General features: G+C 47.3%; 1 protein-coding gene across 31 annotated transcripts in view; it reads right to left on the bottom strand.

Annotated features, from left to right (window-relative positions):
• PPFIBP2 (PPFIA binding protein 2) overlaps positions 1–25,686 on the bottom strand; it is a 146,191-nt gene that overhangs the window by 107,449 nt on the left and 13,056 nt on the right. For 17 of the 31 annotated variants that reach the window (XR_011441096.1, XR_011441097.1, XR_011441094.1 and 14 more), the window contains exon 2: positions 6,621–6,717. Coding sequence is in view for 26 of the 31 variants with exons in the window: in XM_070274630.1 (XP_070130731.1) it covers positions 6,621–6,717 (97 nt within the window). In the remaining 5 variants the exon portion in view is untranslated. Of the gene's footprint in view, positions 1–6,620; positions 6,721–17,002; positions 17,180–25,686 lie in introns of those variants that run through there. The other 14 variants (XM_070274635.1, XM_070274654.1, XM_070274645.1 and 11 more) reach the window with 5 other exon arrangements.

Here is a 25,686-nt window from a genome sequence, read left to right as displayed (position 1 = left end):
CACACCCTTATTGGTTCTGTTTCTCTGGAAAATCCAGAGTACTACATACACATATTTATCTATTTACAGAATAAATAATATACACAAACACACAACGGAGACTGACCAGCAAAGGCAAAAGCCAGTTCTTTGGAAATAATGATAAAAAAGATAATCTCTTGCAAGATTGATCCAAAAATAGAAGTCATGGTTAAGCCGTATTAGGAATAAAAACAGAGATAACAAGTATAGCAGATCTTAAAAAGATAAAATACGATAGCCAACTTTATGCTAACAAATTGAAAACCTCAGTAAAATGCACAAATTTCTAGAAATATATAACTTGCCAAAGCTCAATTGAGAAGAAATTAAAACCTGACTGTCCATAACTATTGAAAACAAAGAAAATCTCCCAACAGGAAAATACTAGGACCACAAGGTTTTACAGGTCAGTTCCTAGACCCACAACATAGCGAGTATTTAAGGAACAGATGATATTTACAATTTTACTCCAACTCTGTGAAAGAATACAAAATAAGGCTATACAGCCATAAAGGAGTCGGGGCAGGGGGAGGGAGCTCTGCTAGCAAGAAAAAAAACAAAAATAGAATGATGGCTGTTGAACAATGCTTGCCACCATGGGCCGCTTCGACCTCTTTACACAAAGGGCAGTCTGACATCTCAGCACTACTAGACGCCTCCAAACTTCCACTCTCACTCTCTTCGGGCCAAAGTCATAGCAGGGAACTTTCAACCTGAATCCTGAACGGGAAACAGGCAAGTTAAGGTTCTGCCACTTCGTTACTGATGACTGCTATATGCTCACACCCCTCAGAGAGGGCGTGAACAAGACCAATTAACTGTTCAGAGCATGGACTCATCACCAGCCTTTAACGTCACAGCTGAAATCATTCATAGGCCAAGGTGAATCATCTCAGTCTTGACTAGAACTTTCTCTGCCCCCAATCTTTAAATCTTTAAAAAAAAAAAAAAAAAAAACGAAATCCCAGACATTAATCAAAGTTGGCAGAAAGGCCCAGACAGAGCCACCTCTTTTTTAATTGTCTTAAAACAGACTCCTTTTAACTATTTCTCATTGATGGGTACAGCTTGCAGATAACCACAGAAGTAACCTCCTGCCACAGCAAAGAAGGAAGAATAAGTGGCCTACTGTGTTGTGACCAGGGGGTTCTCTGGTCCTATTACAGCAGTGGCCTCACAGAGCAGCCCACAAATCAAGGCCTATACAAAATTAGCGTATGTGGCAGTTGCTCTGGGTCATCCAGAGAGACGTAATTAGGCAATGCATAGTTCAATTTCAATTGTCAACAATATAATTCAATTATGGTATTATTTGTAGGCTGCATCACAGGGGTTAACCAGGAGAAAGACCAGATCAAAGGTTAATATCCTACTGGAAGCTACAATGGTCTTTTGTACCAGAAACAATCATTTTTTACAAGGATCCTGAGGTTTTTAACAATCACTTCTTCCCAACTTTCTAGCATAAAATTCTAGGGTTCCAGTCAAGTACAGTCACACCTGGGATACACCCACTCAGGTTTCAAGAATTCAACTTTACAAGGAGTTTCATGTAATGGTCCTATTTCTGCTTACAAGGCATTTCTGTTTCTCACACCCCAGAGCCGCTGAGCGCCTTGAGATGAGAGTCACCACACTGAGGCTCCTGAGGTGCATGTTTGACACTTGGGCACCACGATGTCCCCTCTGAGTATTTCTGGGCTGATTGCTTACGGGAGTGATAATCTCCTGTATTGTCCACACTGTTTACAGTGATTGGAGGAGGGGGATACATTTTTGCATTAAAGGTTTAATTACACAAACATTAATGTCACATGTCCGAAGGATACTCTTTACGGAAAGAATTTTGGAAAGTGAACAGGAGCCTATCATACTATAGAGTAATCAATAAAGGGAAATAGCTTGTTATGCAGTGTTATGATTATGAATAATCATTACTGAAGGACTTATGTCTGTTTTAGTAGGAATCCAGGTTGTTTTTGCATAAAAAGTTGCTATTTGGGGCATGCAGGAAGCCCGTTAAAATTTCTTCCATTGAAATAAGTGGTAATTGTGTTTTCATAGTGAGAGAATACAGTCCTTGGGTACTCATTTGAGTACTTTAACAGATGCAAAAGCAACTGTAGTATGGTAGTGGTGTTGGCACTACTTGACGACGTTGGACTTCAAATTATACTCATGCATCACTTAACAACAGGAATGTGTCCTTAGGCCATTTTGTCATTGTGTGAACCTACACAAACCTAAACGGTATAGCCTACTACACACCTAGGCTATATGGTACTATCCTATGGGACTATCGTCCTATATGCAGTCCGTCTTTGACCAAAATGTTGTTATGAGGTGCGTGACTGTAATTAGAGAATAGAAATAAGGACAGGACGATTTAAACGTTCACACAATAACGTAATTTCTGCAGGATCTGTGGTATTATGATGTGGTGCCACAGTTTTCAAACTTTCTTTTAGGGGGCTGCCTGGTAGCACAGTGGTTAAGTCTGCATGTTCCGCTTTGCCAGCCCAGGGTTCACTGGTTCGGATCCTGAGGGCGGACAGTGCACCGCTTGGCAAGCCATGCTGTGGCAGGCGTCCCACATATAAAGCAGAGGAAGATGGGCACGGATGTTAGCTCAGGGCCAGCCTTCCTCAGCAAAAAGAGGAGGATTGGCAGCAGATGTTAGCTCAGGGCTAATCTTTCTCAAAAAACAAAACAAAAAAACTTTCTTTTAGCTGTGGCACTCTTTAAGCAAAAGAAACCTTTCTTGGGACATGTAAGAGAAAGGAGAGCAAAGCCACTCTGGCTAAGGGATAGGGCGCAAGAACAGAACTGGACCCTATTCCCAATGAACTCTTTTCTTCCATAGATAGCCCCACAGAGCCCCCAGGGCTCTAGTACACATCATCATAAAACCAAGGCAGGGGGCCTGCCCGTGGCCGAATGGTTAAGTTTGCGCGCTCCGGTTTCAGATGCTGGGTGCAGACCTGGCACCGCTTGTCGGGCCATGCTGAAACAGCGTGCCCATGCCACAATTAGAAGGACCCACAACTAAAATATACAACTATGTACTGGGGGGATTTGGGGAGGAAAAAGCAGGAAAAACAGAAAAGATTGGCAACAGTTGTTAGCTCAGGTGCCAATCTTTAAAAAAAAAAACAAACAAACAAGGCAGGAATGAAAGAAGCCCAGAAGAGACTTGGATGGCCCTGGACTCAAATCTTAATTCTGCCATTTACCAGCACTATGACCTTGGTGGTAAAAACAATAATGTCAATACTAATATCAACAAAACACACAATAGCTTACACCAATTGAGCACTGACTGAGTGCCTTATTTGCATTAATTTAATCCTCCCAATAACTATTATCACCACTCTCTTATATGTGAAGAAACTGAGTCCCAGAGGGGTCAAGGAATTTGCCCAAAGATCCCACAGCCAGCAGTAAGTGGCTGAGCTGGGATTCAAACCCCAGCAGTCTAACTCCATAGTCCACATTAACAACCATAAAAATTCCTAAACTCGTTGGTCCAGTTTGGCCCAACCATCTCAAAAGTGAGGATGGTATTAATCATCTTGAGGGAAAGTGTCCTGCTCAAAGGCATTCAATAATTATCACTCTTTTCATCGTGAATAGCCTAGAACATACGCCTCCCAGATACTCACTAACAACCTCAAGGTTGAAGTATCTGTCAAATATCTCCTGTCAAACATCTGTGTGAGGCAATTACTACTTAAGAGATGGTTCACAGGACATGGCAACCACCAAGTCTTCAAAAAAATTAGTGATTTGTTATTCCAAAAGAATAAGCCAAACAAAGGCACACACAGAGAAAATAATAAGTGAAGTTTAGTCTGCAGCCACATAGAGGATATGAATAGAAACCAGTAACTGCCTCCTAACCCATGAAGTGAACCTATTCACAAAAGTAAATAAAATATACATGTGACAAATATTTATTAAACACCTATTATGTGCTGCAGACAATCGAGGCCCTGGAGACGGAGCGGCAGAGCCCCTGTCCTCATGGAACTTACATTCTGGTGCAGGAGGCAGAGATTAAACAAAGAGATAAATATGGATGCAGTAGGTCAGCGGGTGATAAGTGCTATAAATGAATATAAACAGGAGACAAGGACAGAGAGCAAAGTGGAGGAATGCTATATTAGAGAGGGTCGGGGAAGGCCTCTCTGATAAGGAGACATTTCAGCTGAGATCTGATCTGAGTGAATCTGGAGGACAGCATTCCAGCAGAGGGGACAGCAAGCACAAAGGCCCTAAGACAACCAGTGCATGTGGCTGAAGAGACATAAGCCAGGAGGAAAGTGGTAGGAGATGCAGCCATAAAGGCAGCCAAAGGCCGAATCACTTAGGACATTGCTAGCTGTGACACAGACTTCAGATTTTATCCTGAGGTGGGAAGCCATAGAAGAGTTTTGGGGAGAGGAGTGATATGATTTGATGGATGTTTTAAGGATTATTCTGTGGAAGATACTCTATAAGGGGCAAAAGCAGAGCAGAGACCACTTGGAATATGATGTCTTAATCTTGTAGACGCCAGGCAAGTCTAGCGAGCATGCACAAGCCTTTCATGAAAGCCACAAAACTCAAATGGGTGAAACAAGGGCCTGAATAAATAAGAACTTCATTGTGTCCCTAGAGAAGACATAACATGATAAAGATTTTTGTCCCTCATTAATTTATCAAGAGCTAATGTTTCATAGTGCTTACTACATGCGAGCACCGTACTCAGCACCTTATAAGTATAAGCACAGCAACCCTCTAAGGAGAGTACTATTATTATTCCCATTTGAAATATGAGGAAACTGAGGCCCAGATCATGCAAAAAACTTGTTGTAGAACTCAGATTTGACCCACGCAGTCTGACTGGTGCTCCTCCCGACCAATATGCAAAGAATGCCTTGGAATGTCTTAGACTGCCTCTTTACAAAACTCTTGCACCTGTTCCAGACAGACCAGCCCAGGGAGCCCTTCCAGAAAGAACCTGCCAGGATGGAGGACTAAGAAAATGGAAGAAGGAGGAAGAATTTTGTGCTGGAAAGGTAGGATGAGTCCCCTGGCTTCCACACACCCACATCCAGGGCCCCTCCCTCTAAATCCATCACAGATCCTCACAGCAGATCCTGGGCCAAGGCAAGGCCCTGAGGATCCAGCCATGTAATCCTCTCTCAAAATCAAAGGGGATTTGCCAGAAGCATCATTTTAGGAATGCCTGTGTAGAGAAATTAGGAGGCAGGCAGAAGGACTGACCCTGCACAAGGCTGCCTTCTTTAGGAGGTATCTCATTCATCCCTCACAGCCATCTAAGAGCTCTGTGCTCTGCCAGGGGCTCTCTCAGAGTCTCCACATTGCTCCTTGGATGGGGACTCAGAAGTGCTGACGACCTGAGCCAGTCTAAGAGTCTTGACCCTGTGGCTCTGATCTTGATGCACATGAGCCCCTCGGAGCTTCTAAAAAGATTGCTGGAAATCCATGCTCTTGACTGTTTCCTCTCAATAAGGACATCCCAATCTATGGAGCTTCTGAAAAGCGAGACATTAGTCAAGGCTCCAGAGTTCCCTTCTGTCCACTGAGAAATTAAGAGCCTGACGGATGACAGCTACAACATGTTATAATGCCACCAATAACATGAAGAAGCTTCAACACACAGACAACTTCCCCAACCGCAGACGCGAACACCCAGAACCCTCAGTGAGTCAGATGTATTCTGCAGGATGGCAGGAAAAGCAAATGCCTGATAAGAGGTAGCATCGGGTACACCATGCACGTCTGGGGTTCTGGCCGCACTTGGCCCAAACCTTCCTCCTCCAGGTGTAGCTCCACACAATGAAGGCAAAGTCCCGAAAACACACACGAGTCAGCAAATAAGGCCACTGACCTGTGTCAGGTAAGGACAGAAAGACCTGTGTCCTTTGGGAAAGATTTTCAATGCCAGGTTTGTTCTAACCAATCCTGGCTACAGTTGCTCCCATCAAGGAGTTAATCAGCCAGAACTGCCCACTGGCAGTCTTTTCCAATTAACCAATTTTGCTGGATCTTTTCTAGAGAATGTTCCTAACTGGCTAATGCAAACATGAAGCCAAACAGTTGAGATGGATGCAAAACAATATGGCATAAAGAACATTCTTTAGGTGATGAGTTGAATTAATACAAAACTGCCTCCTGATTCCCAAACGCACCGAGCCCACCTAGGGAAGTGAGCTGACACCTGCACCAGGTAGCAAAGTCTGCTAGACTTCAAGTTTCAACTCGACTGTGATCAGCCATGATGAGCTCTGAAAAACTTACAATAAAATCAATCTCACTGCACCCAAATTGCCAGGCAGCCAGGATCCAAACTGCAACAGAGCTACAGACATGCTAACATAGGGGACATCCACACCGTCTCAACAGAGACCTAAACTCATGCTAGACATCAAAGATTCTACGAGTTTGTTCTCTTAAAAAAGAGATGGCATGCACAATAAAATAAGTCTAACGAGGAGCTTCTCTCTGTGCTAAGAAAGAAAAGGCAAATGAGAGAAAACAGTTTCTCAAGTGTGGAGGACGAGGCGTCAGTCATTCGGATTCCCTGACCATACCTGCAATGATCCCGTCCATCTGTTCCAGGGCAGCTTCCAGCGCATGACTAGCATCAGAAGCCATGACTCCTTTTGCCCGTTCAGTATCTTCCTTCTCCTACTGAAAATTCAGATACAGAACAAAGGAAAAATTACAGAGAGTTCCACATTATGCACACAAGACCGCAAAACCCTCTTATTCCATCATCATACAGCGCATTCTCCTAAGAATCCTAGTAGCCAGCCTGTGGTTTCTGCCATCTCTGGCCTCTCCCTCCTGGCATGAGTGCTCTTTTTCCACAAATCTTTAGTACATGATTCCATTCACTTCTGTAATTAGAAGCCACTAGGGCTCTCCAGAGTGACCTGTAGCAGCAAGACGGCGAATGCCACTCCTTGTCATCATTATAGTCCCAGGCTCCAGAAGCTCCAGCCACCATTGGGGAAGGCTCCCCTACATGTCATGTGGGGGAAGCGGCACTGCCAACGAGGACTCTATCAGGGTGTGCTGTGCAGCAGTGGGGATCAGGATGGTCCAGCACACATTTAACTGTCTTATATCTGCATTTGTCCCACGTCTGCAACACTTTCCCTGGGCTGAGATCCAGGCTGAGAGGCCTCAACTGCCACTTCTACTTCTCAAATGGTCAAATGTGCCTGGCCTAGGAAGGCTGTGGGCACACTGTCGCAGGGCAAGTACTGTCCCAGGAACCAGGAGCACTGTCTCTTATTATTTTAGTTCTACTCTACCCAGCACCATTCAAGGTGCAGAATCCTACCTTATTAGCCTGGAAAACTTCTCCCAGGATACAGAGTCCAGCCACTCATACTGAATCTCCCCTCTGCTCGGAGAGACGGCAATTAGTTCCATTTCTGGACAACTCTGCTTCTAAGAAAGGTCTTTAAGCTAAACTGTCATCCTGTAGCCTCTTCTCAAGTTTCTTGCTTCCCACCCCCTCCCTGGGTGGCAGGGAGGACTTACAACAGGACTTGTAATCCTAAAAGACTTAACTCACGTCTATACTCATTCAGCAACACCTATGCGAGTGCCCAACGGGCATAGGTGCTACGGAGAACAGAGGCCCAGCTCCCACAAGCAAGAATAGCACAGGTCAGGAAATAAGGTCCTGAGGCTCTCGGCTCATTTTCCCTGTGAATTTGCACCTTCAGAGTGAAGAGAGGAAAGTGATCAGCCACAGAAAAGTGGCTTTGGAGATGCTCTAGATAAGGATCTTAGGACAATAAAGAACCCCACTGGACTGTATCAGACAGTAGCAGTTAAATAGGCCAGGTTCAAACCCAGCTCTGCCGTTTACTGTGTGAGCTGAGCCTCAGTTTCCCCATCTGTAGAATGGGGACAGTAAGAGAGCCTAACTCATAGGGTTGATGTCATGACTAAATGAGTAATTAATATTTTGTAGAAAATGCTCAGTACATTCTCTTGCACATAGTAAGAGCTCAATATATGTTAGCTATTTCTGTTTGTAAGTGAGGAGATAATCTCAGGATGCATTTGTGCCAAGAGAGCTCACTGGATGAGAGACTTTAAAATGGGGTAGGCTCAGGAGAGTGAACCCAGCTAAGCCCAGGAGGTTGGCTCCCCTGGAGGAGGCAGGCACGCAAAGAGATAAGCAACTGAGTTAAGCAACTGAGGAGGGGGAGGGCAGGGACTCACAGGTGCAAAGGCCGAGGAAGGGCCAGGAAAGGGCACTGAGCCTCAGCAGGCCGAGAGCCATTGCACAATCAGCTCAGGGGCATGAGAACAGAGCTTGCGGATGGGTGGGAGCCTCACTGGCACGTCAGGACTGTGGCAGGAGCCAGGCAAGGTGACAACGGGGAACAGAGCTGCTCAGCAGTGAGGTGGGCAGCCCAGACGGCTGCGGAGCAAACGAGGGGAGCAATACAAATCTTGGGGTCTAAACGGAAGCAAGCCTGCTGGAGACGAAAGAAGAGGTGGCAGGAAAGGGGGAGGGAGCCAAGCAGGGCCATATTCAGCACATTCACACCTGTTCAGCCACCTGGGATCTTAAAAGCTGGGAATACTTCCCTCTGAGGACTTCCCATCACTCCCAGGAAAATTTCCAAACTCCTTATCATAACCCACGAAAGAGGTGCAGTAGGATCAGGCTAGGCCAAGCCCACATGGCCCTCCCCACTGCTCCTCATGCGTCAGCAGCACTGGTCCCCTGTCCGCCCCCCAGCACAGAGGGACCCTTTCCTCCTCTGCAAGTTTACACCTGCCATCCCCTCCGCCCTGAGCTCACTTCCCCAGGTCTCTGTATGACTGATTTATTCTCATCATTCAAGTCTCACCTGCAAAGTATCTTCTCAGAGAGGCCTTCCTTGCACACCCTGATCTAAAGCAGGTCCTTCACAGCACAGCAATTCCAATGTCTCTCATCCATATATTTGTTTCCTGCTAACTGGCCTTGCTAACCCTCTCCATGGAGGCAGGGGGCCCTGTCTGCCTTGTTTATCCCTGTGTCTCCAGGACCTAGCAGGGTGCCTGGCAAAAGGAAGCTGATGAGGAAACACTTGTGAATAAAATGATGAATCCATAAAGCCAACATTCCCTGAACCCTGCTGTACTGGGCCCTGGGGGGATATTGATAAATCAGACCTAGTCCCTGTCCCATGGACCACACAGTCCAGTGCAGAAGACAGAAGTATGAACAAACAATTATGACACAGGGTGAGGTGTGCTGAAAGAGGCAGGTATGCAGTTTCCTTGGGTCTTGAAGGATGAGTAGCAGCTTTCTCAGGAGATAAGGGGAGAAGGCTATTCCAAGCAGAGGGGGCGGTGCAGGAAAGGGAGAGAAGCATGTAAGGGCAGGATTGGTTGACAAGATTATACAGGAGCATCCAGCTGCTCCAGATGAGTCAAAACCTTCCACGGGATTCACATAAGCCTGACAAGGGCAATTAATGAGAGGAGCTTGGGAATCACACCCACTACTTCAGGGGTCTGGGTACCAGTGCACAACAAATCAACTGGCCTCAGATGTAAACACAACAGAGATTTTAGAAAGAAAGATCTCATATGTCCGCAGACTGGCCCCATCTGGAGCCTTACCACCAGGGTGAAAGTGGGAATGCAGTTAGAAGGTGCCAAGCCCAGACTGCCCAGGCTGTATCTCCTGCAACAGAAGGGCCATAAATGATGGCCCATGGGCCCTCGGCCCAGTGATGAGTTTGTACCTGGCGAACAGCAAGCTGGGTGGACCCGTGGGAGCTGGCATAAAGAGAAATATGAGTCAAGGGTGTATCATATTTACAACCCAGGAGCCTGGGGCTGGTAAGATTGGGAGCACTTGGGAGTAGGGAACCTGCTTTGGGCAACTGATGAGCTCAGTTCTACACCAGCTGAATCTGAGGCAATGATAGGACACCTGGCTAAGAACGGGCCTTGCCAGCCTCTGTTACAAGGTGACTGTGAGGCGTCAGTGGGGTACAGAAGGAGCAAATATACCATGGGGGTGACACCTCCTCTCCCTCTGTGAACACGGACACTCTTATTGGAACAGGAAAGCTGCAAGGTCACCAACCATTCCCATTCTGGCAGCTAAAGCTATTTTCTTCCCTCCCCACTGTTGAGGTTAGAGCTCCCCGTCAGTAACACACGATGGGACAATCCCTGCCCTCCAGGAACGTGGGGTCTCAGAGGAAAATGTGTCCTCTGGCAGCATTCAGTGTGTCTAGTGTCTTCCATGTCTCTTCATCCCCACAGAGACACAGCACCTCCCTCAGGAGCCTGGGTTCATCAGGGATGTAGGGCTTAAGTGCACGAAGCTCCAGAAGCTTGTGCCAGGAGGCCTCCTGGAGGGAAGTGAGGTGAAGAGGCCAGAGTGCACATCCGGAAGATCCAAGAACCCAAAGCTACTGGGAAAGAGCCAGAATCCCTGGCGAACTCCAACCAGACAAGCAAAATGCAGGGCAACCTCGAAGCAGGTGGTGGGAGTGAAACTGAAACCATGTTCCCGATCTATGAGAGAGGAGCTAGAGCAGCAGCCTAGGGGCCTGACACAGCCTGGAGGACAGAGGATAGGCACTGGGCCCCGCGGCCTTGAAGGAGGGGTGCCCACCAGCCCAAGAAGGAGAGGAGCAGGCAGAGGAGGCCGCTGCTCTTAAAGTGCTCAGTAGTGACAGCTGTTATATTGGCTGAGAGCATTTTTATTCTCTCTGGACACTTAGACTAGTAACAGTTTGAGCTTGATGAGCAGGCAGGCTCTCATACCAAGAAACTGGCTCATCTCTCGCTACAAAGATAAGGCAGGGAATGTTGTTTAAGAAAAGGTGTGGTCTGCTCATCATTCATCCTTCCCTCCACCCACAGGCCTCTCTAGGTGCTGTCATCTTCCTATCTGTGACAGTGTCTGAGGCTGAGGCTCCCCCTAATACAGGACTTTACCCTCCTCTTTGCTACCAGCCAGGGGGAAAATGACCCCGTGGCTGTTGAGACCAGTCAATGAAGAAGCAACAGCCAGGTTTCAGGATGACAGTGTCTGGTGATAGATGTCATGGCCAACATGAACTGCACCCCACAAAGGCCAGTTTGGCACATTAAGTTTGATCAGGGTGCAGGATCTGTACGTGTTCTGAAGTAGAAAATAAGGCACAGTTAGCTGCCCATCACCTGCTGCACTCTGAGGCAAGCAGGGATTTAGATACTGTATCATACTCTTGTGTTCAGCAAAGGAAAAGCAGGAGTAGGCAGGAACCACTGATTAAGATAAGTCATGGCCAAGTAAGCCTTAACTTATCCCACCCATAATAAATTATAAGCTTCCATTCCACTTTATAAACTACTTTTCTCTCAGTAAAAATGTTTAGGGTTGCAAGTGCTTTGGGCAGTTTCACCCTCTGGAGGGAGGAAAGAATGAGGAACAGATCAAAGTCCCCAGCACCCCTGCTCCTCCAGGGTCTCCTGTGCCAGAGCTGGGCCTCAGCAGCTGCATCCAGCTGGGGGCCAGTGTCCCCCAGTAGAAGGCAAGGCCCAGGAGGGAACCCTCAGCCAAGAACCCACCATCACCAAACATCTCAGACCATTCCCTTCCCTAAACGGCCAATGGGTGGTAGAGTCTCACCATATCACAACAACCAAAACCTTTTCCCCATAATTTACAGGTCGCCCATAAACCACAGCTGCCCTTAAATGGTTATTTTAAGAAATAGCTCTTGCTATCCATCCCTAAGCTTTGTAGACAGCCTCACAAAAGGATATAGGAAACTTACTTCTTTGGGACCAACAAGCCATTTCCAGAATTTAAAAAAAAAAAAAAACGGATGGAGAAAGACAAAGGAAATTGATGGCAGTGCCTAAATTCTCAATCACATCCCATATCAACCAATAACAACTTTCTTTTTAAAGGACAAAGAAGAAAGCACATAGGTTTATAGCCAGGCAATCTTGAGTTAAAACCTGGGCTCTGCTCATGCATAATGACTGTGGGTCTTCAGACAAGTTATTTAACCTCTCTGAGCCTCAATCGTCTCATCTATACAATCAGTATAAAACTAATCAAACTGTTATGGGAGAAAGTAAACAAGATAGACCTCAGGTAAATACAGCATACTGAATCCAAACATCTAATTTAGCTACCCACTGGAACTACAGTAGAGGAATTTATTTTGAAAGACATAAACCCACAAGGACATGGAGAATGTGATAGGACATCAGGGAGATGCCAAGGCAACAGCTATGCAGCAAGAGTAGAAGGGCAGCCGGTCCGCGTTGGAGCGCTTCCAAGAGCTCTGGGACAGAGTTCTGCCATCACATGAAATTAACACAACACCTGATGCATCTGAACATCTTAACAGGTTTATATAACTGGTGAAGAATTTGTTTAATTCAATGATAAGAAAATAGAAAACCAGGCAAATGACAAAAGGACTCCACCGAAACCAAAAAGAGTCATCACAGACCTCACAATGAAACACCACACTCTGATCTAACCTGAACTGTACTGGCATTCAGAATGGGGGACGGAAAAGTGCTTGTGAGAAGTGGGGGTAGCACTGGAAACAGAGCTGATTCCTCTTCCAGAGTGGGCACGCATACGTCACTAGATAAGGACTACTGAAAAAAAATAATAAAGTAGCAGAACAAGCATTTTTTTCAGCGATATGGATTAAAAAAATACTAAAAGAATTTTAAGTGGCTGCATCTGCGGAAGGACACAGGCGATGGGTAGGTGGGGAGCCGGGTGTTTTAACAAATGGTACACAATTATTTGACTCAATTGTGTAGATATATAGTAGTAATAAAAATAAAAACAATCAAAAAGATTAAAAGAGATCATATGTGTGGCGAGCCCAGCATAGAGTAGAGATTCAATTCATGGGTGCCCCTTTCTCTTCTTGGGCAGGTATCTGTTAGCTGCTAGCTAAGAGTTTATCCAGGGGCGGGCCTGTGGTGCAGCAGTTAAGTTCACACTTTCCGCTTCGGTGGCCTGGGGTTCACTGGTTCAGATCCCAGGTGTGGACATGGCACTGCTTGTCAAGCCATGCTGTGGTAGGCATCCCACATATAAAGTAGAGGAAGATGGGCACGGATGTTAGCTCAGGGCCAGCCTTCCTCAGCAAAAAGAGGAGGACTGGCAGCAGATGTTAGCTCAGGGCTAATCTTCCTCAAAAAAAAAAAAGTTTATCCAACATTATCTCCCTTAATCCCCACACACCACTTAGGAATTATCCCCCCCACTTCCAGATGAGCAAAGAGATTAGGCAATTTGCCTGAAGATCTAATTTACCTTTTAAAATGGACCCAAGGTTGGGGTAGGGAGGTATACACAGCAGTGACACAGGAAAACCAGGCAAGAGATGAAGGTAGTATGGACCAGAACAGAATGACAGTGGGAGATGTTCTAATCCTTGATATATATCGAGGGAAAACCAGTAAGCTATACTGATAGATTGGACATGTACATACGAGAGAGGAGTCAAACACGGCTGTGTGGTTTTCACCCTGAGCCTCTATCTGGGAGAGTGGGGAGGACCGCAGGAGCAAGAATGTGGGCTGGGGGTTGGGGTGATGAAATCAGGAGACTGGTTTTGGAAATGTTTAGTTTAAGATATCTAGGGACACCTAGGAAGACATGCTGAGTAGGCATTTGGAAATCCGAGTCTGACGTTCAGAGAGAGAGGTCTAGGCTAGAAGATAACAATTTGGGAGCCTTCTGCATAAAGATGGTATTTAAAACAACTAAACAACTGCAGGAAGCAACTTAAGTAGTACAGACCAAAAAAAAGGAAGAGGTCCCAGGACTCTTTAGAATATTCCAACATGCAGCTGTCAGGGAGAAGAACCGACAAACGAGACTGAGAAGCAGCAGCCAGGAGAACTGAGAAGGTGGTGCCCTAGAAACGACTGAGAGGTTCAGGATGGAGGATGCAACCAGGGGTGCCAAGTGCTGCTGAGTCAGACCAGAGACTGTCTTCTCTTCACACTCGCTGCTGGTGACTTCATCTGCTCCCACAGTCTCACCTGTCCCTGCGTTACCTCATCCGAGAGACTGCAGCAGCCTCCTAACCAGTAGCCCCACCTCCAGGCAGCCCTCTCCATTCACCCTGCAGTAAAGATTAGCCTGACTCAATGGTCCTCACACCTTGGTGTGTATGAGAATCACTTGGAGAGCTAGCTAATGAAGCACAGAGGCCCAACTGAAGTCAGAATGAATGCAAACACAGCTCCCCAACTGGTACTCTTCTGCTTGGAAAGTCTCAGGGTAGAGTTCATGCCTTTTACCGGATGGACTCAATCTACTCGGTTCCAACTTTAACTTCCATCAAACCCTCTGGCAAACCTCTGCCCCATCCCAAATGTCTTATCATCAGTGGACAGATTCTGTTAGTTACTTGACTGAACCAGTTGCTTCTCTGCGTTTTGCCCACACCAGCAGCTTTCCCTGCTAAATTCCCATCTTCTCTTCAAGCCAGTTCTTCCAGGAAGCCGTACTTGATCCTGCCCACCTACCTGTGGTCTCTGTATCTCTTTAAACTTGCAGAAAACTCCTGCAACCCTTCCCTGTGTCTGAGAGCCTGAGGGCATCCATTCTGAAAGCCGTGAAGAAACTTTTACAGATTAACCGGTAAAATAAAACTATCCATTGTCAGTGGGAAACTAAAGCTTGAAACAGTGGGCGCTGGGCAGGGGAGGTGGCAGCAGGGGGTGCCCTATTACCCCCACACACCTAACATCCACCTCCCTCTCCATGTCCTCACATTCAGCACCCCAACAGATGGTCCCCCCAAACTGCTCTCTATTCCGCATCAGTGATGCCACCACAGTTCCCAAGCCAGAAACCTGGGAGTCATCCAGGCCTTCCCTTCTCTCACCCACATCCAATTGGTCACCATGTCCAGTAAAGTCTCGGTCCTCACCCCCTCTCAGATCTGTCCCCTCATCTTAAACTGTCCTGCTTCAGGCCCATCAGAGTGACTGCAGTGGCTTCTGAGCTGGTTTTCCTGCCTGCAGCTTCACACCCACACACACCCCTCATCCTCACACTGCTGCCAGGACCACAGGTCTATTTCACAAATCTCATCAAGGCACCCCAGTACTTGTCCAACCCTTCACCAGCTTCCTGTCACCCAGGAAACGACCCAGAGAGGAAGTTAAGGGCCGAGGAGACACTCAAGACTGTATACTCTGTAGTCAGGCCTGCCATTTGGATCCAGGTTCTTCCCAGCATGGGCTATGCCCCTGGACAAGTTCCTTAGCATCGCTGAGCTTCATTTTCCCCATTTATAAAATGTAGGGGAAGATACACACATTGTGGGATTGTGGGCATTCAATGAGACAGTGTACGTAGAAGTCCTTTGTACATAACTGGTGAGAGTTCATAACCATGGCAGTTACAGTTCCCTCACCCAATCTGGCCCCACCCTGAGCACCAACCATTAGATGCAACAGTCAAGCTATTTGCACATCACTTGATTTTATTCTAAGCCTAGGTTAGTATGCAATATTTTAGCCCAAACCTCCACTCCATCTGCTCAATTCCCACTCCTCAATTCCAGCATCATGATTCCAGGGATCCTCTCCCAGCTCCCAGATGGAAGTGACTGCCCCCCTTCCATGACAGACTTCTCCTGCAGCACCCAGAACTCTCTAGAGCACTGGCCACTGATGTGGGTGACTCCTTTGTCTGAGTGGTAAGCTCCTCATGGGCAGGGCCACTTCTCTGAGCCCAGTGCTTAGCCCAGGACCCGGCACAGAGAAGGCTGTCAGCTCAGGTATGTTGAATGGATGAAAAGAACCACCTATCTACAATGGGACAGACACATGATAGACATTCCCATTTCAGAAGGGAGAAAATGGAAGAAATAATGAGGCCACTGGTCTAAACTAGAAGCTGAGAGGCTCCCAGGGGTGAAGAGAAGCAGCACACCTGGCCTGAGAGCAATGGCAGGGCCCACAGACACTGACTTTGTCTCAGGACTGAAGGACAAGACCACAGGCATTACCTGTCATCGGGTCAGAGGGGCCAGACACAGAGAGACATCCTTTCACGACCATGGAGAGTCCTAGCAGGACAGAGGGCCCAAGATGCTGAGAAAGCTGCTATCAGAACTGCTGAGTGCCTTTAGTGAATACCTGACTTGAATAACAGCGAAGAGGTGGAGCCTTGATTTCTTTTGTCACTGAATAGAAGCTTAAGTAGCCTAAGAAAAACTGCACAGGAGAAAATAAAAGAAAGCCATGGAAGGGGAACAAGCACGCTTAACTTGTCCCTGTCTAATCACAGCATCAGTAACTCCCAATAATAAACATTTGTTTAAAGCTTTGGCTTCAAAATATTTTTCACACACAAGGCTTCTCATTCCCACCTAAACATCCCGGATCAGGCCGTTCTGATTAGTCAGCCAGTTCAGCTGAGACCAGAAGGGCCGCGATCCATCAGAACTGCTGAAAGGGCCCTGAGCCCAGGTGCAGGCTGGCAGTGCTGGGTGGTGGCAGGGGACGAATGCAATATTTCTTGCTTAGCGTCTTTTACCCGCTGTGGCAGGTTAGTGAGTCGTGCGCACTGGGCATTCCCAGCCACTCCCTGTTGGACAAGTTCCAAAAGATCCCTAAGAACACTTGTGCTGGAACCCAGCTCTACCGAACCTGCTGGAAGGAGTCCTTTTGCTTTTTGGACCTTCCATTTAAAACCCAGCCAGCTCCTGTCACATGTCACTGCTCCTCCACCAGCCTCATTTGGCACATCCAAACCCAGATGCTTCCACTTAAGCATTGACCCAAAAAGCTCAGGCCTTTCTCACCAAACCACAGACCTTTAAACAGGATTCCATGATCCCCAACGGCAGTTCCACCAACATGTAATAACAGCAGGGGACGCATCACAGAGCTGAACACCATTCGCTAAAGAATGAACGAATAGCACCAGATACTGACACCTCACCTCCAGGTGCCGTGGGGCCGGCCTCCCTCCCAGCTTAGCTGAGCCCCAGACTCAGGAGCAGGAGCGACATCCTCCCTCCTACTTGAAATGCAGGCTTCTTAAGAGAAACACCACTCCAAAGACAGGAGCATGAGACACCGCGAGCCCAGCCCACAAGGAGGAGCACAGGGTCTGGCCAGGAAACGGGTGTGAGAGAGTCTGAGGCTGTCACGGCTCACACCCACACAGCACATCTGACCTGGGCTTGAGTAGCACTGAAGAGCTGATGTCGAGTTTCCCACAATGTCTTTGCTTAGTATTTTTAAACACGTGCTTTACCTTCCTCTGACTGTTCTCACCTCCCATTTCTGCTCTTGACATTCTGTCCCCAAGCAGGTCCTTTTGTTCAACTCAAGGGCTCACTGTGGTAAAGAGGCCACAACAATCCATAACCAGGGCCATGGACCTTAACTTTGTCCTCTCTATCTCATTTAGTCTTCCTGGCCATCCTGTGAGGGATATATTGTAATTATCAGCCCCATTTACAAAAGAGGTAATTAAGACACAAAGATGTTAAGATATCGCCCAAAGTCACATAGCTGCTGAAGTCCTCGCGTGGAGTCCAGTCTGTGTGACACCTAGGTCCCTGCTTGCTCTCCCCTACACACTGCCTTGCCCTTCAGATTTGCCCAAAGCAGTGAAGAGCTGTGTGTAGGGAAGCTGGTTTCCATGTCCAAACCAAACAGAGCTCAAAACTCCTGGAGCCAAGAGACTTACTGCTAAAACCTCTCTCCTGCGTAGCTTATCTTCATAGGGACGCTGCCCACTGCCAACTCCTTTCATCTCTTACAAGATGATATTTTACTTGAAAAAAGATACACCTAACAGAAAATAATTGTCATAAAAATACCCGACCCACAAAAAGCAACATACATATTTTTTAGATTTGTTTATTCATTTCAAATACTATTTGCCCCCTATTATCTGCAAAACTCTGTGGTAGATGCTGTGAGGAAAAAAACGAATGCTAAGACTAAGTTATTTATCTACCAAGAGCCAAAAATCTTTCGTCTCTCATCCACATCAACTAGAATCTGAAGGTCACATGTAGAATTGGGCCTCTATCTGGGATCCATGAATCAAAGCCAATGAACTTTGGCTTTTGCCAGTTTGGACTTCAGAAATTCATAGATTAATTAACAGTCTAATTTTAAAGCAGTCATGGTATTCCTTTGTGAGAAGAAAAACATCATTTCCCTGAACTCCCCAACAACTCTAAATTAAATTCAGATGGCAATTATCTGCTAATGTCAAGTCTACGATGTCACCAGCTCAATGGGCAAGTAATACATAAAACATCACGTGGAAGTTAGTTTCAAAGACAAGCTGAGTTTCAAAACTTGACCATTTGCTGATCATTTTATGGACAATAAGACTCACCTCTTCATCCATTCATTCAGTAGATGAACATTCAAGGGGAAGATTATAGGTGCCTGGCACCACAAAGGCCTGGGGATTCCGAGAGAGAGACACACGTACCCCAACAACACAGCCTGAGGTTCATTCCCAAGAGAGGGAAGCTCAGCACGTTCAGGGTGTGGAAGGAGGAGGAATGAGTGACAGTGCAGGGTGGGAAATGCCAGAAGGCTTCACAGAGCAAGTGAGATTTCTCCAGATGGGCAGCAGGCAGAAATCCAAATGCATTGCAAGAGGAATAAAGAGTATACCCAAAGTATGAAAGAATCTAGAGGGGAGCAGGGGTGGTGCATAGAGCTCTGTGTGTCCAGAGAACGGGGAAAGACTGGCAGCAAATGAGGCTTAGACCAGCTTGTGAAGGGTCTCTCACCTAATCTCACCCGTAGAACTTGGCTTTATTCATCAGGCAATGGGAACCACCAAAGGGAGCTACCTGGAAGCCACCACTGTCCTGCAGCAATAATGTAGAAGGATGCAAGGACCTGAGGGAGGGATTCTTCTCAGATGACCTGGCCGGGCTCTCTAGATTCCCTCTCCCTGTGTATAACCAGGCTATGGCAGCCTGACCTCTCCAACTGCCCACCTCAGGAACCCTCCGGCACCCTTCCCACACTTCTCTAACTCAGTTTCCCCTCTCACCAACCCCTCATTCTGGACAGTAAGGATGGAGTCTCCCTACTCCAGGTCCATCAGCTCTACTGCATGTCAGCAGTCAGTACACAGGATCATCACCTGAAACTCCACCTCTCTCTCTCTAACCACCCCCGCAGCTTGCACTGAACCTGCTCCCCAGCTCGCTCTGCCTCTCTGGTCAGGACTTGCCCTGACTCTCCCCCTGCCTGGGGAGGCAAGTTCAGGTGTCTCTTCCTCCTCCTGCTCCAGGATGCTAACCAACGCATACAGCACCATCAGACACTCGTGCACCCAGATCTTTAACCTCGTGTTTCCTTCCTCTCAGACTCCTCCTCAGCAAGCTACCATGCATCTTTCTTTGGTGAGAACTGGAATCCCTCAATTCCCTTTCTCTCCACCTCAAAACTCCCCTCTGCCCTTGGATCCTCTAATCTATCATCACTGAGGTCCACCCTCTCAATCATTCCTTCTCTAAGCTGCATCTGCATCTCTCCGCCTATCCTGCTCCTTCCTCTAAAACCACAAATATCAAAGCCTCTGCTATCATAAAACACTTCCTTTGTCCCTGCATCCCCCATGGCTACCATCTCATATTTCTCCTTAGCTTCACTGCCAGAGCGCCACCTCCCATTCTCTCTGACACCTTCTGTTGATGAGACTCCCATTTCTGGGCACTGATGCGGCGCTCTCATCTATCAAGCTACCTCAGCTCTAGTCTTTGCAGGGCAACATAGTGTAAGCTGGAGAGTCAGACTGCCTGGGTTAGAACCCCATTTCTTTTTAGTTGTTGTTGAGGTCACATTGGTTTATAACATTATATACATTTTAGGTGTACATCATCATATTTTGCCTTCTGTATAGACTGCATCGAGTTCACCACCAGCAGTCTAGTTGCCATCCGTCACAGTGCACACGTACCCACTTACCCCCTTCGTCCTCCTCCCGCCCACTTAGAGCCCTATTTCTGACATCATTCGCTGTGTGTCCTAGGGCAAGATGCTTACCCTCTGTGTCTCAGTTTCCTCTTCTGTAAGATGAGAATAATAACAGTACCTATTTTAAAGCGTGGTTGTGAAGGTCAAATTAGTTAATACAAGTAAAGCACCAAGACCCGCAATCACTGTCGGCGTGGATTGCTTTCTTCGGCATCTCATCTGTGCCAACACCCCTGAGATACTCTCCTCCTTTAGCAATTGGGACAAAGTGCTCTCTGGGTTCTTCCAGGTCCTCCTCCTTCATTAAATGTCCTCTCTCAGCTTCCACTCACTACCCAGAGGCAGATTCTGTGATCAGTCTTTTTTCTTTCTACAGTCTCTCCCTGGACAATCCACATTTCATCTCCATCTTCATGACTCATAAAAGAGACTGCTTTTGTAAGCTCCAGACCAAAATATCCAAATATTCATCGGCATACTGGCAGCCCCTGAGATTCAGCGTGATCAGAAACTCTCTCAGCATGATCCCGCCCTCGCTTGGCAGCTCCTCGCCTCCTTGAACTACATACCCTGCATTCCCCTGTGACCCTTCCCTGACCCCTCCTTCACCTTCAAACAGCAGAGAGGTCCCTGTGGATGGGGAGGGACGCTACTCTCCATCCCACCCTTCCCACTCCAGCTGCCCCAGCCTGTGGTCAGGTATAGAGAACCAAGGCAGTGAGAGCCTCCTCTCACCTGAGCAACCCCTCGCCTCCCCTACAGCAGTCCAAACTCACGAGTCCGGCATCCAAGGCATTACTTAGCTGACCCCAAATTGTCCTGGACACATGGTGGTAATAATAATGGCTGACATTTATTAAGCACTCACTGTGCACTGAGTTAAGCATTTATATGCATCTCATATCTTGATATTATCACTGTTATTATCCAAATTGTACAGACAAGGAAACTGAAGCTTGGAGAGGTTAAGCACTTGGTCAAATCACACATCCAGGAAGCAGTAGAGACGAGATTTGAACCCAGACTGTCTGACTCCAAAGTTATGCTCCAAACCAACCAGCAACACTGCCTCACCACACCTGGTTACCTCCAACCGCATTCTTCTGGGTTCCTGATACTCCAGCCAGAGAGCATTTTACTGTGCCTTCTTCATGCTGTCCCCTCAAGTTAAAGGTCCCTTCTCCAGTCTCTGCCCATCCAAACTAACTTTTCAAGGCCCAGATAATTCTCCTTCCTCTATGACAGCATCCCCACCCCTCCCCGTCCAAGAGACCTTTGCTGAGACCCACAGCACTGCTCACACCTTCATTTAGTTTGTTTCATATTGCCATGGGAGTACCCAATGGGAGCACACTGACATTCTCTCTCTCCAGGACCTCCTCACCTGGGGGCAGCTAAGTATCTGACTGGTGAGAATGAGAGAAGGAACTGAGCATGTGCAGCTTAGCCCCACCCTTCCCTCTCTGTCCAAAGCCGCCCTGCCAGACGGAAGTGGCCTGCCCCAAGAGGAAGCCTGCATTCATCCAGGTCCCTGATAGAGGGAGGGATGCTAATTCAGCAACAGGATGCATTGGGAACCCTATTGGCCACATTCTCTAAGCACCTTGACTAGCCCTAGACATGAAATCTTGTCTCCATCTGTGTGACTCCGGGTCTTATTTTTCAATTGTTGCCAAATTCAAAGAGTATATAAGTAGTACAAACAATCACCACATCGCCAAGCCATCCTGAGTTACTCTCAGTGAAGGACTGGTCAGTGTCGGTCTGTGTGGCACTCTGGTGACTGAAACACTGTCTCTGAGGGTATGAGTACTGATCACTGGCAAGAAGGCCCATATCATCCTGGGGTGACATCACTACCATCCACATGGCACCCTCCGTTTGGGATCCTGGCTCCCCAGCAACCTGCAAATGACCCTGTAATTCACTTTCCTAGGTAGGGAAATGCCAGGAAGGCAGTCTGGGAAGGCAGGCATTTGTGTTGTGGCTGCTGGACAACGCCTGCCAAAGTAAATTAGCCCATTGGTGTCTGGTTTATAGACTAGCCTAGTCAGTTTGGTCAGCATGAATCAGGCCCCAGGCCACAAGCACCCTTCAGTGAATGGATAATGAGGGTGTCTGACCCTGCAAACAGCACCCCTAAGGAATCCTCACCTCCACTCTCTCCCCTGTCCACACCCCGCCTGCACCCATGGCACACAGACCTTACTGCACTGACAGGAACCTGCTGGCAGTGTGTTTCCTCAACCCCAGAACACATCCTTCAATGAAAGCTACCCTCATTCTCCTTCTCACAGCAGAGAACACATGCATGCACACGCACACAAATTTACCTCCAGGGAGGAATAAATGGACATCAAGTCATTCATTGCCTCAACCTGAGGATAGACAGAGTCAGAGAAATGCTTCAGATGCAACCTGAACCTGAATAATTCCAAAAAGCTTCATCTCAAAAGCACTGCCTAAAAACTACAACAGGCAAGGGGTCATTGTTGAAGCTGGGTGATAGGTAAGGAGAGCCATTATACTATTCCTTCTACTTTTGTGTATCTTTGACTTTTTTTTTATAATAAAAGATTTTTTTTAAACCCCACTACTTAAGAATCTGGGCTTTTCCAGAGGGGAACACAGGCTTCTACCTTCCCTTGCTGGGGACCAGCAGAACAGAGATTTGAAGCTAAATTCTTGATGTCTCATATGGTGCTGTCTACAGTGCCATTCAGACTCTCTGAAGGTCCTAACATCTGACCAAACTCTCATCTCATTGTCGTTCAGATCCTCATCATCTCTCACCTGGATTGCCAAAGCTGCCTCCTCTAGGCTGCCTACTTCTAGCTGACCCTTCTTCAACCCATCTTTCCCAGTGCAGGCAGGATATGTTCCATAAAGCTCATGACATTACTCCTCCACTCCCAAACCCTCCATAGCTCCCCACTGTTTCAAGAACAAAGCCACATTCTGTAGCTCAGCCATCAAAGTCCTCCAGTAAGATCCACCCTGCCAGCTGGACTTCCCACCATACTCTCAGGTCCAGCCACACTAGGCCTTCCAACTCTCTATATCCAGAAGGATTTTCCTGTTTTCTCTATTTCCTCTGTTTGGGATGCTTTTGTCCATCTATACTTTCAAATCCCACCCATTCTAAGGCTTTCTCCAAATGCATCAATGCCAGCAAATTTTCCTGACACCACTACCTCCAGTGCCTGAAGGTACTGGATGCCTCCACTCTGCTCCTGTCACACTTGGTACCCACCTTTATCATCTCACTTACAGCTCTGTTTATATGATTCCTCAGTATGTCTGTCTCTCCTTCTAAAAAAGATGCCGGAGAGTAAGGAGTACGTTCTGTTCACCTGTCTATCCTCAGAGCCCAGCAACGAACCTGACACAGGTAGACACTCAGTAAATGTTGGCTGACACAAAATGTGAAATGTGTGTATACCTGAGTGGAAAGCAAAGGGAGAAGAGACATGTGAGAGAGATAGAGCTTAGCCAGCTTTCTGAATAAGGTAGGGAGTGGTCCACAACAGCCTCTCCTGTCTCGCTTTCTCCATACCTGAGGCCCCTTTCTAGCAGCCTGACAGTTAGAGGCAAAGGCAGCTCTGCCATAAGCAGAGTTTGGCCATGCTTGGCCTGGCCTGAGCAAGAGACATAATTGATGAATGTAATTATGTTCCCAAAAGACCAACAGGAGAAGAGGATGTAGCTTTCCCTAACAGATGATAAAACCAGGCATTTCTCCTCATTCTATTATTTTAGAATGCTAAGCAACAAGAAAAAACACAGATCTGAATTGGCAAGTTTTCTCTATCATCTAGAGTGTTCGGGGACCCCCTGCATAGCTTTAGCCTGCAGCCAGCTACCTTCTGCGAGCCTCCCAAGCTGCCTAGGGAGGAGCACAGGCCCTAGAATTTGGCAGGCTCTGGGTAAATACTAATTGAATTAATCAAAATTTATTCTGTAGTTTGAACCTTCACTTCAACATTTGTTGAACAGTTTAATTTTGAATCAATGCAACAGTTTTCCCTTTGCATTAAAAAGTTTAAACCAGTAAGAGACCAAAGAATTTCCTTCAGGACAGGCTGTGTGCACTGGCAACAACAGCCTGGCCTCGGCCTCTGTCAGAGGAGAAGCGGGCTTCCTCTGCAGGCCTGGGCAGGAGCGTATTAGCAGGGAATTAGCAGCTCAGTCTTCACTGGACGGCTGAGGGCCACACGGGAGTCAGATGAAGACACTGCACAGAACCCATTGCTGCCAGAGTGTCCAGACTACAAGGCAACAGCTCAGACAGGACTTTTCTGGGCTGAGCCTTTGGACAAGGCCAATCAAGCTTCCTCCACCAGCTGGGCCGCTTCTACCTTCCTCTCTCCTGGTCGCTTGGCAGGACCAGCAGCAAGTGCCTCTCCATCCCTCACCATGACATTGAACCTTGTCCACTAAAGATTTTGGAAAGATCCTGTCATGGGCTGAATTGCGTCCCCCTGCCCTCAAATTCACATGTTGAAATCCTAAACCCCAGTACCTCAGAATGTGACTATTTAGAAATAAGCTCTTTAAAGAAGTAATTAAGTTAAAATGAGGTCATTAGGTGGGCCCTAATCAATCTGACCGGTATCCTTATAAGGGCACAGACAGATACAGAGGGAAGACCATGTGAAGACAGAGGGAGAAGAGGACCATCTAAAAGCCTTGGAGACACGGCTCAGAAAAAAACAAACCCTACCAACACCTTGATCTTGGATGTGTAGCTTGCAGAATTGTGAGAAAATAAATTTCTGTTGTTTAATTCACCCAGTCTGTGGTACTTAGCTGTGGCAGCCCTAGCAAACTAATATACACCCCTGTCTGATCCTGGACACATGGCTGGGCAGGCTGGGCAAGCTTATCGGAGGAAGGCAGCCTCTTCTCCATAGGCTTGGGCCTCTGCTCTCATCCACTGGCATCTCCCTTCCCTCTCAGTCTAAGGGAGACTGCTTCACATCTTCAGACCTTAAACAACAACCAGGTAAGGACAGTTCCTAATGGTCCTTTATCTATATTCTTTCTAAGTCAGCCGCACCTGGACACCAAGACCATTTAGTGAGGCCAGACTTTGGTACACTACAAGGAGGAAACCCCAAGACCCCGCAGCCTGACCAGCTGTCAAGCTGCATTCAAGGAGCCAAGAGCCCTGGGCCCAGCCCTCTTCTCTTCAACCCAATTCAACAACTCCAGCTTACGACGGGGGAGGGAGAGACAGAGCTGGGGCCCCTAACCTCAGGTCACCAGTCACAAGACACTTGCCACTCGGATCACTTCCCTCACCTAAGAGCACTTAAGCCAGAGAGTGGTTAAGGGACTTTCCTAAGAAAAGTGATCCAGGAATCCCCCATCTGCACACACAGTCCTGCAGACCAAAGACAAGCCAGCTGGAGACTGCATTAGTCTCCCCTTCCTGGGCGCCCAGAGCTCTTGTTCTGAAAGTCTGTCAGTCTGACCCCCGGGGAGTGGGAGCATCTGCAAAAGCTCCTGGGTGCCTCTCTCCCATCTTTCTCATCTCTTCTTTTCCACAGTGCAGGGCCATTATGTTCCCACAGGAGATACCCGAACATTTCCTCAGCCTCAAAGTGAAAGGTGTAGAAGTCTGTGTGATTCAAAAGGGCCACAGAAGCGGAAGGCAGT

The sequence above is a fragment of the Equus caballus genome, chromosome 7 (genome assembly GCF_041296265.1).
Source record: "Equus caballus isolate H_3958 breed thoroughbred chromosome 7, TB-T2T, whole genome shotgun sequence".
Lineage (NCBI taxonomy): Eukaryota > Metazoa > Chordata > Mammalia > Perissodactyla > Equidae > Equus > Equus caballus.
The sequence above is the reverse complement of the archived record's forward strand: the minus strand, read 5'-3'. Positions and strand labels throughout refer to the sequence as shown.